At 40.6% G+C, this 16,676-nt stretch overlaps 1 protein-coding gene across 1 annotated transcript in view; it reads right to left on the reverse strand.

Annotated features, from left to right (window-relative positions):
* LOC107286733 (kinesin-like protein KIF26B) overlaps nucleotides 1-10,286 on the reverse strand; it is a 117,253-nt gene extending 106,967 nt beyond the window's left edge. Inside the window, exons 1-2 of the mRNA XM_015815148.1 lie at nucleotides 10,224-10,286; nucleotides 9,065-9,466 (exon numbers count right to left, since the gene is read on the reverse strand). Of these exons, the coding sequence (XP_015670634.1) occupies nucleotides 9,065-9,466; nucleotides 10,224-10,286 (465 nt within the window). The remainder of the gene's footprint in view (nucleotides 1-9,064; nucleotides 9,467-10,223) is intronic.
* Nucleotides 10,287-16,676: the final 6,390 nt, after the last annotated feature.

Here is a 16,676-nt window from a genome sequence, read left to right on the forward strand (position 1 = left end):
GGGGACAAAATCAGATCTCTCCACCCACATTTATCTTTGGGACTTTGCAGAGAGAAGGATATACACAAATGAACGATAGCGTTATCTCCAGATGGTGAGAGCAATCCTACATATACCAGTTCACAGGAGAATAACTGCAGGAAAAAAGTGTCTTCCTCTTCTGAGAAGCTATTTGGTTGGTCATTGTGAGAGACAAAATCTGGACCAAGAACAGCCTTAGCAACTTTCTGTCGGACTCTTCTTGTGTTCTCGTAACAGTAAAATCACTTATTTTGTTCCTCCAGAAAAAACATGTTAACTGAAGAATCACTATAGCTTAGCTTCTTGTTAAATATATATTTTAACTGAACATACTTTATATCATATGCATTCATCAGTAAAAGAAAAAGAAGACATAATCCTTTCCCCAGAAACTTGCCAGGGGATAGAGTTGAAATAGTTAAATTAAGATATGAACTTCCGTCATTAGAGGTTAGTTATGTGCTGTGTAACCATAGTTCCTAAATTCTCTTCCTGTTGACATATTGTGAGTAAATGTTTTGTGTTAAAGTTAATGTTCCACACTTCAATTATAACCATGAGCTAGTCAAATGTACGCTTGTTCCAGGTTAAACATTCAATTTTCTGTACAAAATATAATGCCTGGCTGCATAATTTCATGTCTAAGGATCAGTCAGATCACAAAACAATAAAAAATCATTTGGTTCACATATACTATTAACTTCAAAGTACACAGAAAGATACATATGCACTACATATTTAAGAAATACTAAAAGCTATGCTTTTATATATCTCATGGATTTTTCATGTTTACTGTTGCTGTACCTTCAACCATATAAGTGAAGTGCATTTTAAATAAGGAGTAAGTGCAACATTTAAAACATATATTGCTTTCTAGGTTTATAAAGGACTTTTGCTGACAAGTTATTAGAGCTAATGAAATTTCTATACTGCTCTCAGTAGGAGTCAACAAAAAAGCTAAATCAGCTGGATTCACAAATGATGAATGGACAAGAACACAGACTTGATCATTCTTTCAATAATGCTACACAATTCTCATAACTGTGTAGTGGCAACAATGTAGTCAAAAGTCTCTAGTTATTCTAAATATAGCAGGTTATAAATTTAAGTCATTGAACATATTGTTATGCAGTCTTTCCCTCTTCAGTGCTCCCCAGATGTGTTGGCTTATAACTTCCAGATTTTTAAATGAACACAGCCAAAACTATTATATGAACACATCTTCTCAGAACTTTGGATAATTAAAAACTACCCATTGTTTTCCTTGGCCCATAAAAGGAGAACATGTAAAACATGCTATCTTGGACAACTGCAACAAAACGGATCAGGAGAAAACAGGAGTGAAACACAGTCATACTACCCCTTTTAAGATCTCTATAAAGTCCCAGTTCTAGTGACTTAATATGGGAGGGGAAGGAAGAGTCTAACTATTTTGATCATTTTCAATTTCAAATCATTTCTAGACCTATAGTGTGCTACATAAATATAGCTGCCATTTCAATTTCAAAAGATCAAACAAATCTTAAATATTTTTAAATCATGGTTTCTACCAGTATATTTCTTTTGCTTCCCTTTCTATTATATTATCAAGATGGCTTCCATGCCATTGGCCCAAAGTATTCTGACGAAATTGCTGAAGCCAAATTCCCCAGAAATGTCGCTGCCTAGAATGAAGAAATAACCATAGATCTTTAATCCACATATTACATAATGTTCAGATCCCCAATGCAGCATTTGCGGGAGTTAATGAGTCCTTGAAACCCCCTGTTGGTGGACACCCAGGCTCTCCAAATCTTTATCATGAATTTTTTTTTACCATTTAAATTGTTCAGAAACCATAAAAAAATTAAAGCTGACAAAGCACCAGCCAGTAGTGACCATTCAAAGTTACAACGGCATTGTAAAAAGTGACTTATGACCATTTTTCACACTTGCAACCTTTGCAGCATCCCCCATGGTCACGTGATTTACATACAAATAAATGCTTGCTAGTTCATAGTTATGACGGCTGCGGTCTCCCAGGGTCATGTGATCACCTTTGGTGACCTTCTGACAAGCAAAGCCAATGGGAAAGCCACATTCACTTAACAACCGTGTCACTAATTTAACAACTGCAGTGATTCGCTTTACAAATGTGGCAAGAAAAGTTGTAAAATTGGGGCAAAACTCACTTAACAAATTTCTCACTTAGTCATAAATTCTGGGCTCAATTGTGGTTGTAATTCGAGGACTACCCGTAGTTGCCCATTTGAGGCAGGGCTCCTGACTTTTCATTCCCAAACAAGGCAAACAGAAGAAAACAATTTTAATCCCAGCTTTAACTCTGGCTTGTCAGGAAAGAGACAGCGTTTGCTAACACTCAGCCCCAGGATGGTTATTTATTATCGATACTCTGGCATCCTTACTANCCCAAAACCTCTCCCACAGTGTTTAATTTCTAAAACGAGAGATGCTGTGGTTCATCTCTGCCTTAAAGTCATGAGTCCAGCTTTGGAACCTCTTTCTGTAACTATAGACAAAGGAGCTTTGCAATGGTTATTTACTGATTTGAGGGACCTACATTCAATAGATAGCTACAGTAGGTAGGTAGGTAGGTAGGTAGGTAGGTAGGTAGGTAGATAGATAGATAGATAGATAGATAGATAGATGGTAGATAGATAGATAGATAGATAGATAGATAGATAGATAGATAGATAGATAGATAGATAGATAGATAGATAACCTTTATTGACATTTTTACTGTGGGCACAATGGCACACATTAAAAATGAAATTTAGTTTAGCTCTCGAAGTGTACACATACATAACACACATTAAAACATACTATATACAACATATGTATAGACCAGTGATGGCGAACCTATGGCACGCATGCCAGAGGCGGCACTCAGAGCCCTCTCTGTGGGCACGCGCACCGTTGCCCCAGCAAAGTTCACCAGAGTAGCGAGCACGTGGCGTTTGGAAGCGACAGGGCAGGAAATGAGTGAGTAAGCGGTCTTAGCCCCCCGGGAATGCCCCGGAGATGGCAAGGGACTGGCCCCGGCCACGCTCACCCAGTCTGCCATGACCACTGCAGCCATGCCCACCCAGTGGGCCACGCCCCCCGCCCCCCTAGGGCACAATGCTGATGCAGCCCTGGCACTTTGCAATAAATAAGTGGTTTTGGGTTGCAGTTTGGGTCTCTAAAAGGTTCGCCATCACTGGTATAGACCTACACCCTTACATATAAGTAACATATAAATATTAATCACTGTTCATCTTGAATACATAATGGAAGGAGGAAACTTTAGAGTTCACAAGGTTAATACTATATGGACCAAAACTGTGACTGAATATGGATGTTTGCTTCGGATACCACGGAGTCTCCCCTCCAGAAGGTAACAAAGAAATATATACCCAAAGCCAGTATCTTTTTTTCATTTTCTGTTTGGGTTTTCAAAGCCATAATGTTTCGAACAAAGTTACATGTCTTCCAACCTCAAGACATGTACATTTTCAAAGCTCCTAGATGCTAAAACTCTAGAACTGGAAAAAGAAAAGAAAACCAAATTTCAGGGAGACATTATAATCTATCCTGTTCTCTGCTGTTACTTAACAATAATGTGTTGCTTGTGCAATACAATTATTCAGAGTCTGCATTTAAAGGGTTAAGATGCTCTTATTCATCTAAGTGTTTGGACCATTTTTTCCCCCACAGGAATTTTAATTGTTTTTGTTTCCTTATTATTTCATTCTAGATTATAAGATGCCTTGGTGTCCTACTGGCAGAAAAGCAGGGCACAAACCAAAATAATAAGTACTATAGTGCTATATAGAAGCATTAAAAATATGGTAAGTCAACCTGCAATCCAAAGGGAAAAATGAACTCTAAGACCTCAGTGTCTTGCATTTGTAACAAGATTCAAAACCGATAGTTCAAACTACCCTTCACATAAGGAACAGAAATTAATTAAACTGAGGGAAAGCAAAGCACCCTGCACGCAATCTCCTCAAGCTTGTTTCATAGCAATACCATTTTCTTAGCTGTGTGGGGTCTTTGGTGTTCTCTGAGCTTGGTTGTTTTCTTACAATCAAGCTCAGAGAGCACCAAGGACCCCACAGTTCAACCCTGAACTACAAATAATGTCTTATATTGGTCTTAGCTGGGTATCACATATCTTCATCTGAACTGGCTCCTTGTTCCCCTTAAAGTGCACTCAACAGCAGGCGTGCCAAGACTTTGTTTTGCACAATCATTATAATCTGTGCAGTGGCATAACTGACTGCACGTTTCTGAGTGACATATATGAAATTTACCATATGTATGTATCCTAGGAAACAATATATTCCCTGGGTTTCTGTATCCTTATTAGATGACAATCTTTATAGTCCCAGAAAATAAAGGAATGACAATTGGAAAGCTCTCACCTGCATAATATTAAACATTTTCTTGTGTTGTGTAGCACTTGCCTTAAATGAGTGATGGTTAATTGGTTTATTTTGTATGAAATAATATAGTTCTAAAATAATATTCTTCTATTATATTTAGTGTAGTTTAACTAATTGCTGAAAATCAAGATTGTGCAAAGTCATTCAAAAGCAAGAAATTGCTGACTTTGTAATATGATAGAACTGAAGGGAAGAAATTAGAACTGAATGCATATAATCATACATAGTATATAGCAGTGGTGGCGAACCTATGGCACGGGTGCCAGAGGCGGCACTCAGAGCCCGCCCTGTGGGCACGCGTGCCGTCACCCCAGTCCTAGGCCTTCAGCTGGGTTTTATAAAACCTTTTCACTTTAGGCCTCCACCGCCATGTGCAAAAAAAAAAAAAAAGGTTCAATCAGTCAATTTCAATTTCTCGCAGAAAAAAAGAGATCTTGCAGAGTTGGAATTGCTTGATTGAACTTTTTAGCCCCACCCAGTCTGCCGCTACCACCGCAGCCACGCCCACCCAATTGGCCATGCCCACCCAGTTGGCCACACCCAGCCAATGGGCCACACCCACCCGGCACTCGACGATGCATAAGTGGGTTTTGGGTTGCAGTTTGGGCACTCAGTCTCTAAAAAGTTCGCCATCACTGGTATATAGTAATGATGGAAAGGGATCCCTGCAAATTTAACTCCGCTAGATGTTGCTGACTATAAGGAATGGCGCTCATCTATGTTTTGAGGCCATGACCAGCACTGTCAGAACACATTTTTGTGGTCATGTGGCCAGCATGATGTTGTGGAGCGCTGTTTTTCCCCACCATACCTATTTATCTATTTACATTTGCATGCTTTCAAACCACTAGGTGGGCAGGAGCTAGGAGAAGACAAGTGTTAACCCTACTGCGCAACGCTCAAGTTATAATCCTCACAATACTATAAGAATTATTATAAATTGAAAGGTATGGCATGAGAACTGTTACTCCTATGTTCTACATTCCATGAGATGAACATGCATTAATTCTCTAGATATGGATAAAGCAGGACCTTGTCACCCATCTAAGCAACTTACATTTGCCACATATATCAATGTTCTAAATTTCCACCAGAGTTAAGTATCATAGTTATAATATGGTACACAAAAGCTATGACTTTCTGACAATGTTTGTTTTCACTACCCATAACCCAGAGATCATATTTACTGCAGACGTTTATGCTAGTACTTCAGTCTTTCCCAACTTAGTGTGTTCCAGATGCTGGCTCAAAAATCTAAGAATTGCAGTGTCAAAATATTTGGAAGAATCAGCTTTGGAAAATTGGGTCTGACATTTATTTCCCTTCTTATATAATCAGCATAGCATTGAGAGCAACTTGGGTTAACTCCAACTCGTAACCTTAATCCAAAAATCCATCCTCTTTGACGTAACCTCTGGTAATTTTGTTTTTAATTTCAAACTTCTTAACCTACATTTCATAATTAAAAACAAATCCCAAAATGCTACCAAAGTCATCCTGTCTAATTGCATTAGAAATTATGATAAAATATGATGTCAGTGTCACAGAGAAATAGCTATAGAAAAGATGACATTGTGGCAGAAATGTTATTAAACTAGATTATAGGACAATAAACTACAGAATAAAACTATTTTTAAAATGTAAAATTATACTGGCAAAATGCTGAACTGAGCAAGTGATGCTCTCAGTGGCCATCATGATCATTATTAACTGTAACATTAATTAAAAAGCCTGCATAACAGATATATACTGTACCATGCAGAAAATTTAAGTCTGCAATCCTATTATTTTTGCAGATTGAAAAATTCATAGGAATGGTGGTGGCAGCCATGAAATAAAGAGATATCTGCTACTTGTAAGCAAGATTGTGATAGACATACACAAAGTATTAAAATGCACAATCTTAATATCAAGAAAAGTACACATTGTCAAGCCCATTTGTAAAATACAATTCAGAAAGCCGGACATTTTTTTAAAAAAGCTGAAGAAAAATGTCTTGAATTATGGAAAAACGTGCTGAGAACACCAAGGACTGTAAACGAGCATCATGGAACACAGATGATGTAAAACTAGTTTGTTCATGGCATGCCCTAAAAACAAAGCTAAGGCTTATAATGGGAAGCAAGAGAAAACATCCTGATATCTGATAAAATTAAAGTCACTAAAAAAGAGGTCAACAGAAGACAGTGGCTATGTATTATCACTGATAAAACAAGCATGGCCTTACAAGAATAGAAAGAAGCAGTTACTGAAGGAAAATCCTAAAAAATGATGTCCTCCAACTCATAAAAGCAACTGAACAACCATGTCCTCCACTGAACTCAAATAAACACACCTCTGAGTAGCCCTGAACAGGATCACATTGTAAAGCATTTATGTCATCACACGTAGTCCTTGACTTACAACCACAATTGAGCCCAAAATTTCCATTACTAAGCAAGGCAGCTAAGTGAGTTTTGTCACAATCTTTTTTCACAATTGTTAAGCAAATAATGCAATTGTTAAGCAAATCTGGATTTCTCCATTGACTTTGCTTGTGGAAACCTGGTTAGGTTACAAATGTGATCACATGACCCCGGGACAGTGGAACTGTCATAAATATATGCCATTTGCTAAACGCCCAAATTTTGACCACATGACCATGGGGATGCTACAATGGTTCCAAGGGTGAAAACTGGTTATAAATCACTTTTTTCAGTGTCATAACTTTGAACGGTCACTAAAAGAATGCTTGCAAGTCAAGAACTACCTATAGTACTAAACCGTGTACGGAACAAATTGTATGTCGTTAATGCAGATTTACACATTTCAAAATCTCAAATCATGTCCAAATAAATATCTCTTCTATGCATTTTGTATATTAAAATTTACAAATGTTCAATGTTTTTTGTTTCACGAGTGCTGTTAAGCCATGATTGCTGTAACATCCGCTGTCTATGAATTCAGTAGATAGTAAACTATGGATTTTTCATTAAGCTGAAAAATCTATATTTGAGTTAGACTGTAGGAATGAATTCCTATTATTAATATTCATCCAAGAAATTGCTGCCTGTACCTGAAGCTAGTTTGTTGAGGAAAAGATCAGTCTAGAATTTTTCTTCCTGACATCTAGATTAGTATAATAAAATGCACTCAGTAGATAATATCCACCCAGAACCACATTGTCTCAATGAAACTTAGTCCTCATCATTTGATATCTATAGATTAAAGGAATCTAACTGTAGCTGCTATCATCACATATTGAATTCTGAGTTAGCATTCATACTATCAGGATTATAGAAATAACTAATAAAAACAACTGTTGAAAGAGGCCAAACTTAAGAAGAGAAGGTTTAAATCTGAAGTTCTTGCAGATACAGAGCTGCAGGATTTGCAATGGAAGGTTCCATTGTTAAATACTGAGACCAAAAATCAGCATAAGGTAACTTGCAAAGTGTGGATTCCATTCACAGAGAAGACTGTGAGAAATGGTAACTTGTCCAGGGCTGTTCCAGGATTAACCACAACCAGATTAGCCACAACCACTGCATATTGACAGCATTTCCGGCAAATGGTTTATCTCTTGGGCCGTACAATAATCACTTATGTATGCAATAGGTATGAGTTATACATAGCAGCTAAAGCCTACTAAGGTTCTGGGTAGGAGACCTATGGATTTCTGGTCAATGAAGAATTACAATTCGCTTTGTTGGAGCCCCTGGGAGTTGTAGTTGACAAACCATGGATCTTTGGAATCCACATTCCAATGTTAATTCACAGGGGCCTAAAGGGTGTTTATAAAGAAAAACAAAAATTACGCCCAACATTTCATGCTTTGGACCACTTGTGCTTAAAGGACTATATTCTTAGTGACTGCGGATCCACTATCCTACAGCTTTTACCCAGTGCTTTTTTTGTAAAAAAAATAAATAAAAAAAAAAAGGTGCCAGAACTCACACACATCCTACAACCCGCCTTGCCTACCCTACAAGGTTCCATCCCAAAAAAAGTGCCGTTCTGGGCGTTCTATGACAAAAAAAAAAAAAAAAAGCCCGGCTTTTACCACCTCCCAACGGTCCTTCAGACCTGGCCTGGGTAATCAACTCGGGCTCTCTAATCTTCAAGATTTATTTATTTACTTATTGAATTTATATACCGCCCTATCTCCCTTATCTCCCTTATTATCTCCCTTATTATATTAATTTATATACCGCCCTATCTCCCTTATCTCCCTTATTATCGCCTGTTCTCCCTCAGGGCGGTGAACAGGCGATAATAAAAACCATGATAAATATACGCAGATTTCTGTTCTAAAATCAAATTAAGTAACAGGCCTGCTCTAAAAATACCCCCTACAAAAACCCCACTAAAACATCACGGAAGTGCTCTGACTCGCACTCCCGACCCAGCTGGGAAGCGCATCAGTTTGCTCAGGGCTGTTTCTCGCAAAACCGAGGTGCGCTCCATTCCCACCTTGAATGCCGCCAGCCTTTGCCGTGCAGGAGGTGACCCGGGGCTCTTCTCGCGGTAGCCCTTCCCGCTCCTCTCAGGCAGCCCAAGACGGCACGAGCCGAGAGAGGGCGAGGGCGGCGGCGGCGGCCCCCAGCTCCCTCCCCCTTCCTTCCCCGGCCACTCACCTTGGGACTGTAGGGCCCCGGGATCAGCAGCTTGAGTGCCTGTCTCTTCAGCTCCACCAAGCGGGCGTTGCAGTTCTCACACCACACGCCGCGATCGGAGCCCGGGGAGGAGCCTCCTCCGCTGCCGGAACCGGGCGAGCCGGTGCCGAAGCCGGGTGAGCCCCCCAAAGAGCCCGGAGAGCTGGTGCCGATGCCCGGGGAAGCCGGGCCTGGAGAACCGGTGAAGGAGCCAGGCGAGGAGGTCCCCGACCCAGGCGAAGGGGTGCCCGAGGAGCCCACCACGGAGCCGGCTCCTTCTGGGGCGGGGCGGCTGCTGGACCGGGACTCCTCGTAAGCTTTCCTGTACCAGCTTTCCGGCGAGAAGGGCGCCGCGGGTTTGGTGGGGGAGCAGGAGTCGTTCACCTGAGCGGAGAAGGAAAGGGGAGCGGATTAAAAAAAAAAAAGGGGGGGGGGCAAGCGGACGAACCAAGTACACCTATCGATTAATCAGCCCCAGAACTAGCAATCACAATAGCCCCAAGCAGGCGAAAACGCCCCATCACAATAGCCCCAAGCAGGCGAAAACGCCCCATCACAATAGCCCCAAGCAGGCGAAAACGCCCCACACTTCTCCCTTCTCTGATTTCCACTCAAGGAGACCTGGGGGGGCGATTTTCCACAGAAAATGGGGAGGGGGGCGTCCTACGCATACACCTTCCCAAGGAGCCCAGATGAGTGATAGCTCTCTTCCGATTCCTCCTTTCCCCCCCTCCTCCCGGCCGCCCTTACTTCCTTGGCCCGAGTCAGGACTGACCGTAGCTACTACCCTTGGAAGGAAAGGCATCCCGACGTTTGCATCGCTACCCGAAAGGAGGTCTCGGGCAATGAAATGGAAGCCGGGGCTGCCAAAGTTCGCCACGGGCACCGGGAGTCTGCAGCTCCCGGGAAAGGAACCTGCCCAGGTTTATTGCACGCGATTTTCTGACGACGGAGCAGACCTTGCCCGATTGAGTATACCAACAGCACCTTGGTTGGAAACATTCCGCTTTAACAGGCTGCTTAGATCCGCTTGCAAGGCTGCGAGGCTACCCCGTTTGTGTTAAAAAAAAAAACAACACAAAACCAAACCCCAGACCGGTCTCAAGCATCCTCGTACGCCCCGACTTGAGGACTAACTTACCCCGTATTTCCTGTTTCGGGTGGTGACTGCAATTCTCTCTTTATTCCCGGCCACCGAATTCATGATGATCTTTGTGCCACGCGGGAGACTGCCTTGAAAATGTGTATCCAATGGGGAATCTCCAAATCCAATAAAGGTTCACACCGGCTAAAATCAATTGCGCGTAGGTGCTTTTTTGCTTTTTTTCCCCGTCCCTTTTCTCCCCCCCCCCAAAAAAAAATCCTTGACCCCCCCCCCCCAAAAGCCGGACCAAACCTCAGACCACCAGAATGAGGGTCCGCGAGAATGTCTTTGCTTCAGATCCCTTTTTTGCCTTCATTGTCTTCTATCTCGTTTAGCTTTCTTGGCGCAGAAATCCAAAGGGTCAGCATTTTCCCTCCCCGATCGCCAGCGCCAGCTGCCCCCGATAACCATGGCCATCCAAGGTAGATTTTTTTTAGGAAAGGCGTGAGGAGCGGAGAGCCTGGGTGTTGCTCCAAGCGGAGACTGCTCCGCGGTTTTTGCAGTGCGGTAACTTGTTTCCTTCGCCAGCGTTTGCAACGGAGTTAGAAGAAATCGTCCAAAAATCTCGGGATCCAGACTCTGGGAGGAGCCTCCGAGTTCCTTGCAGCCAATATCTTTCGGCCCATTTTTTGCCTGACAGTTTTGTAAAGGAAAAGGGAAAAAAGCAACTGGCTAGCTACGCAGCACGCCTGGAGCCGCGGAGGAGCTGTAAAGCAATGCCTTTCAACGGCTGCCTTTGAAGGGCTAGGCAAGCGAGGCCGGCGCGTAACTGCAGGCGGCTTGCTACTGTTGCTTGACCTAGAGAGATTGATTTGCAGCATCGCTCCGGTGGCATTGGGGATTTAAAACATGAAGGAGGAAAAAAAAAAAACCACCTCCCTCTTTAAGACGAGGAGATGTCCTTGTCTCCATCACAAACAGCTGTGCATAGTTAATATTCGGAAGAGCTTCCTGAATAAGATTGTAGGTCTGAGTCTTCTGCATGTGCAAGCTTGAAAGAAGTAGGCAGTGACAATCTCTGGTCAAGGCTGTCTTTTATATGGTAGGGGAATGCAATATTATTTTGGAAGTAGACAAAGAAGGTGACCAAGAAAACTTGCAAAATCTTAAATATGAGGCTTTGTCCCTTTTCTTTTACTCATCTGAGCAAAGAATAATTTCCACAGGTTTTCCACCCCCCCCCTCCAAACTATAAAAGACAATTGCATTTCTGCACAGTTGGGTGAATATGCTGCTTCAATTAGGGCGGATTCCTATTTGGTTAAAAAGTATTTTTGAAATTGTTCATACATAGCTTTCTCTCTCCCCACCCTTTCATAACCCCCTCTAACTGGAGAGGGGAAGGGAAGCCATACTGTTATCAATGGCCATTTTGATGGCAAATGGATCCAGCTGGAGGCAAACCCATCTAACCAAGATATCTTCAGATATTTTGCAATGTATTTTCTTTGTTCTGGATCCAGGTTATAATCAAGTATAATTTTGGCTGTGTGAACATTAGAGAACCATGGATAAGAATATGCCTAGAGACAGAGGGAGGGACGCCCTGCAAGACACAGCATTTCTGCCTATGCAGACTTTCCCCTTATGTAGACCTTGGGTGAAATTCACATTCCATTATGTGCAATCATGAAAAAGAGAAAGACATTGTGTGAAAATTCAGAAGCCACATAATGCTTGAAATTCTCAATTTATTTTCTCCACCAAATCTGCATGGAATTCTAATAGCCTTGGGTAAATGGGGATGATAAATTGGCTTCCAGCCTAACCTCTCCTGTTAAGATTGTGAAATATGTGGTGCATTTATTTTTTCCATACATCATCAAAGCCTCTAGGCCCACCTATGCATTCCAGTGACCACATGGAAAATATCTGAAATTGCTCCATCTGGCACCTGTTACAATATTAATGCTTAGCATTTATATCATTTTAGTTTTCAAAGCACTTCATGCTCATTGTTTCAGTGAATGTTATGGGCAATCTGGTGCATTCCTTATGTTTTGGATGTGGCTCTCAATCCAACTTTTATTAGGTTAGACGAATGAAAGTCGATATCCAAAATATCTGAAAGACCCCCACATTTCCTACAAGTAGATTAAGAGAGGGCTTGCAAGCTGGCAAGATCATAATGAGCCATAGATTTTCTGCTTTAGCACTGGGATGCTTACTATTGAATTAGATATCCCATGTTACTGGTAGGCAGTTCTGAGGAATCAATTCACTAGGAACCAGGCTGATTTTTCCATGTAGAAAAAAATGAATTTCTTTTGGCATATTTGAATGGGTATAGGACAAGCAAAATCCACGATTTATTAAATGGTGGCCTAAATGTATAGAGCAATCTTAGCAAAAAATGGCGGTTGTTCATTTCTGCATAAATATGTATTATATTGTAATAAGACATATAAAGATCAAACTGTTCCCTACACAAACAACTCAACCAGTCTCTCCCAAAATTTTAGTTAAATGTGGGAAATATACAGAGCAAATAAAAATTGTTATTCCTTAAAGTTAGAACTGTAGATGAAGTTGACAAGTAATAGGATGAAGACTGAGCAATGTCAATAACGTCTTTTCATTCATTGCTACTGTGCAAGTGTGGCTGTGCTTATTCAGTTTTTATCAATAGACAGTAGATTGGGTTTCAGAATTCCCAGACAGTACTGGATCTTTCAGAGATAATCAATGTTATGGACTTATGGTATTTATACTCTTGATTTGGCTCCTTGGAAGCCTTAGCCTGGCTTCTGCTTTAAGCAAAAAATAGACTCAAGTGGGCCTTGAGCTGTTCAGTTGTAATAATGTGAAGTGCAGCAACAGACATACACATTGTAATCCTTGAACAGACAGAAGGGATTTTCTGTAGTTGATCCTAGAGCCAAAGCACCCTAGCATCATGTTGATTGCTGTGCAGGTTGCTCTAGAAGCCACCATCAAAATACGCCAGGAACTTTGTCTGCACATGTGCATACAGTAGGCCAAGCTGTAACCCTAACCCATAGAAAACCAGGAATGAGATTATATTTAAAAATAAAAGTTGACTTCTGAATTTGTGTGTTTATATGGCTATTCTGTTTATTTGAAATATTTATGTCCTGCCCACTTTATAGAACTTGTAGCAAATCAGAATCCATGAAAACAAGATGAATCCCTGAAGCAAGTTAATTAAAAAGACAGAATGATAAACACAGTCATAAACTGATATCTCTAATAGGCAAACAAGAAGCATGATCAGTCTGTGTGTAACTAAGTCCTGAATGTGAGTGTGAAAAACCAGTTTGTCATTTGGTTATGAAAAGCGGGTAATATCTAGCCACCAAGAGAAGGTCTCTCTCACAACCCATATAGCATACATCTCCTAGCCTTTGGTTGGCCCTTTATCTGTCCTTCCTGGGCCCTGTGAAAAGTGATTCTGAAATAGATCCAGAAAGGGGGTTGTATTCACATTCAAACTGGAAGCATTGTGCCCTAAATTGTGTATATGGGCCACCTGTTGTGATTATGGCTCTGGTGTCCTGTCTGACTGTGCCTGATGTATATTGACATATCTTTTCAAAATTTGAAAAGTAAGAGAATGCATGTCCTAACATGAGCATGTTGTTTAAAAAACACGAAGACTCTCCAAAACAATAAGAAATACCAAAGTACCAATATGTCTAATACAGTATAGCATTGCACGGTTTGCAGGGACCCATTGTGACCTTTAACCCCCATCTCCATCCCACAGAAGAATGTTAAATGTGCCCCTCAACATCCAAACATTGTCCAGTCCAGTAAGTGAGTTGGGCTGAATGCAGAATACAAGAGCATCCCCCAGTGGAGATTGAAATATAACATTCAGTCAAAAGGCAAAAAGTGAGCTAAAAGGCAACTTATGACCACAATTGAGCCCCAAATTTATGCTGCTAAGTGAGAAGTTTGTTAAGTGAGTTTTGTCCCATCTTACGACTTTCCTTGCCCTGTTAAGTGAATCACTGCAGTTCTTAAATTAGTAACATGGTTAAGTGAGTCTGATTTCCCCATTGACTTTGCTTGTCAGAAGGTTGCAAAAGATGATCTCATGACCCTGGGACACTGCAACCATCATAAATGTGAGTCAGTTGTGAAGCATCTGTATGTAAATCACATGACCCTGGGGATGCTGCAATGGTCATAAAAGTGTGAAAAATGGTCATCAGTCACTTTTTTCAGTGCCATTGTAATTTTGAACAGTCATTAAATGAACTGTTGTAAGTCGAGAACTACCTGTATATTAGTTCGCCCTCCTTTTTCATCATCATTGCCCCTTCAATAATGGTCTGGAAAAATCTCCAAACACTAGAGCAGATTTTGATTAAGTAGGACAATTTCTACAATCATTCCTTACGCTTCATGAAACTAGCAGTGAAACTCAACTCTTCAAAATCTCTCCTCCCCCTCTCCAAACGAAGGGACTCTTCCCCCCAATGATTTTGCTGATCCATCCCATCCTTTTTCTTCTTGCTAGTAGTGGAGGTTGGGATAATATAATGTAAAAGGAGAAAAGCTAAGTTAGTGTTGTGGTCAGGGCCTCTTCTAGTGCAGTCACTGAGGGGAAAAAGGGGGGCACGTGCCCTGTGTAGTATGGTATTATCGTCTTAATTGGCTTGGATCAGCACTTCTCATGAAGAACAGGCAGGCTTGCATTGTTCTTCATCAGCCCTTTAATTAGCACACAGTTAGATGCCCCTGCCAAGCTGCATCTGCTGTGTTAGGGATCGTCAGATTGTGTGCAATGGTATGCTTAGTCATGGGAGATTAGAGACATATGAGAATCAAAGGGGGGCAGGCAACAGATTGGCCAGCTTGCTTGTAAATTCCAATTTGCAGAGTAGTGCCTTGTTACACACCAGGAAGCATAAGAACAGTAACATCTTGCTGTCCGTTCCCCCTGAAAGTTTGCCGACAAGGAACAGTAAGGATTCATGACTCCAGTTCAAACATGGTCAATCAGGCAATATTTTACAGTTGGCTAATAAAGCATAAAGCATAAAGTAAAACCTATTTAAATACCAGGTAGATTCCATCATTCAGAAAAGACAAATGCTTAAGGGGAATGAAGCATCTGTCTGTTTATACACACACACACATTTACACAAAGGCTCATGAAAACACCACCGAAAGATGAGGTATTCTAAAAACCATTAATTACAAGAAATGTTAATTATAAGACTCTATTGGGTAAATTTTGCAAAATTCTGGGGGGTGTAGGGAACCAGGGTTTATCTAACTGAAAATTGTAAGATCATTTACCATCTGTTTAGCTTAATAGGGAAAGCCAAATGAGAAGCTATAGTGACTTTATTCAGGTTACCTCCAAATGTCACGTTACTTAATCGGTAGTATTCTAGCTGTCAGTTATGCCTAAAATGCACCATTTTAACCAGTGTTTGAAACTTCTCTTGGATGGAGCCTTTTTTACATCCTTCTTTGTAGCCTGTGACCAATTTGTTTCTATGCCAACAGCAGGCACAACAGGTAGTGTACTATACTAGATTAGAGAGCCTCTGTCTGATGATTTGTGATAATACTCTATTGACACTCCTTGAAGCTGCTTCCAATGGCAAAGTAATGTGCAAGCTAGATGTCTATCAGGGCAAGAGTTCAGAAGTGGTGATAACATAACATTAGTTTTCAGCCAATAGAAATACTTGAATAAGTTTTTTTTATTTGTGCAACCATTTTTTATCATATATTTTTTAAAAAATCCAAGCCAACTTTTTGATTTATTTGATTTATTAGATAGTTATGCTGGCTTTATTACTTTATAAGTAATTCAAGGCCGCAAACATACCACAATGCTCCTTTCTCCTCTTATTTTCCCCACAACAACTTGTGACTAGTCTAAAGTCACCCAGCCAGCTTTCATGCCTAAAATGGGACTAGAACTCACAGTTTCCTGGTTTCTATACCACCACCTTAAAAAAATGAACTAGTAGAATTAATGACATCAAAGAAAAAATAACTGAAAAGTATATGAATTTGAAATTGCCAGATTTTATTTATATATTTTTAATTTAGTATCCTTTTGACAGAATCTAGTTTGCCTGATAATTTGACCCAGCTTCTAATTTGCCAACATATAGTGGGAGGGCAAAGGAGACCTCTAATGTTTTTTTTGATATTTTTCCATTCACAAGAGAGACAATTTATTATAATGGGCACCAAGGTGCTATGACACAGCTTCTGTGTACTGCATAGTTGTATGTCCTTCAAGACTCTAGAATGAGTGCAAATGAAATTTTACGGACAATTGAATACCCTAAGGTGTTTTAAATGTCTTCCTATGCACAAAATTGGGACTGAGATTGATGGAGGCTCAGGAGTGGATCCTTACTTTCAATTATGGTTAAAATTAATTTTCTATAAGCTTTTAACTCCCTTGGTTCTTCAAAATAATTATTGATCTGTTTGGCAAAAAAGAAATGGAAA

The sequence above is a fragment of the Protobothrops mucrosquamatus genome, unplaced genomic scaffold, assembly GCF_001527695.2.
Source record: "Protobothrops mucrosquamatus isolate PMUCROS unplaced genomic scaffold, P.Mucros_1.0 scaffold319, whole genome shotgun sequence".
In the NCBI taxonomy this organism is placed as follows: Eukaryota; Metazoa; Chordata; class Lepidosauria; order Squamata; family Viperidae; genus Protobothrops; species Protobothrops mucrosquamatus.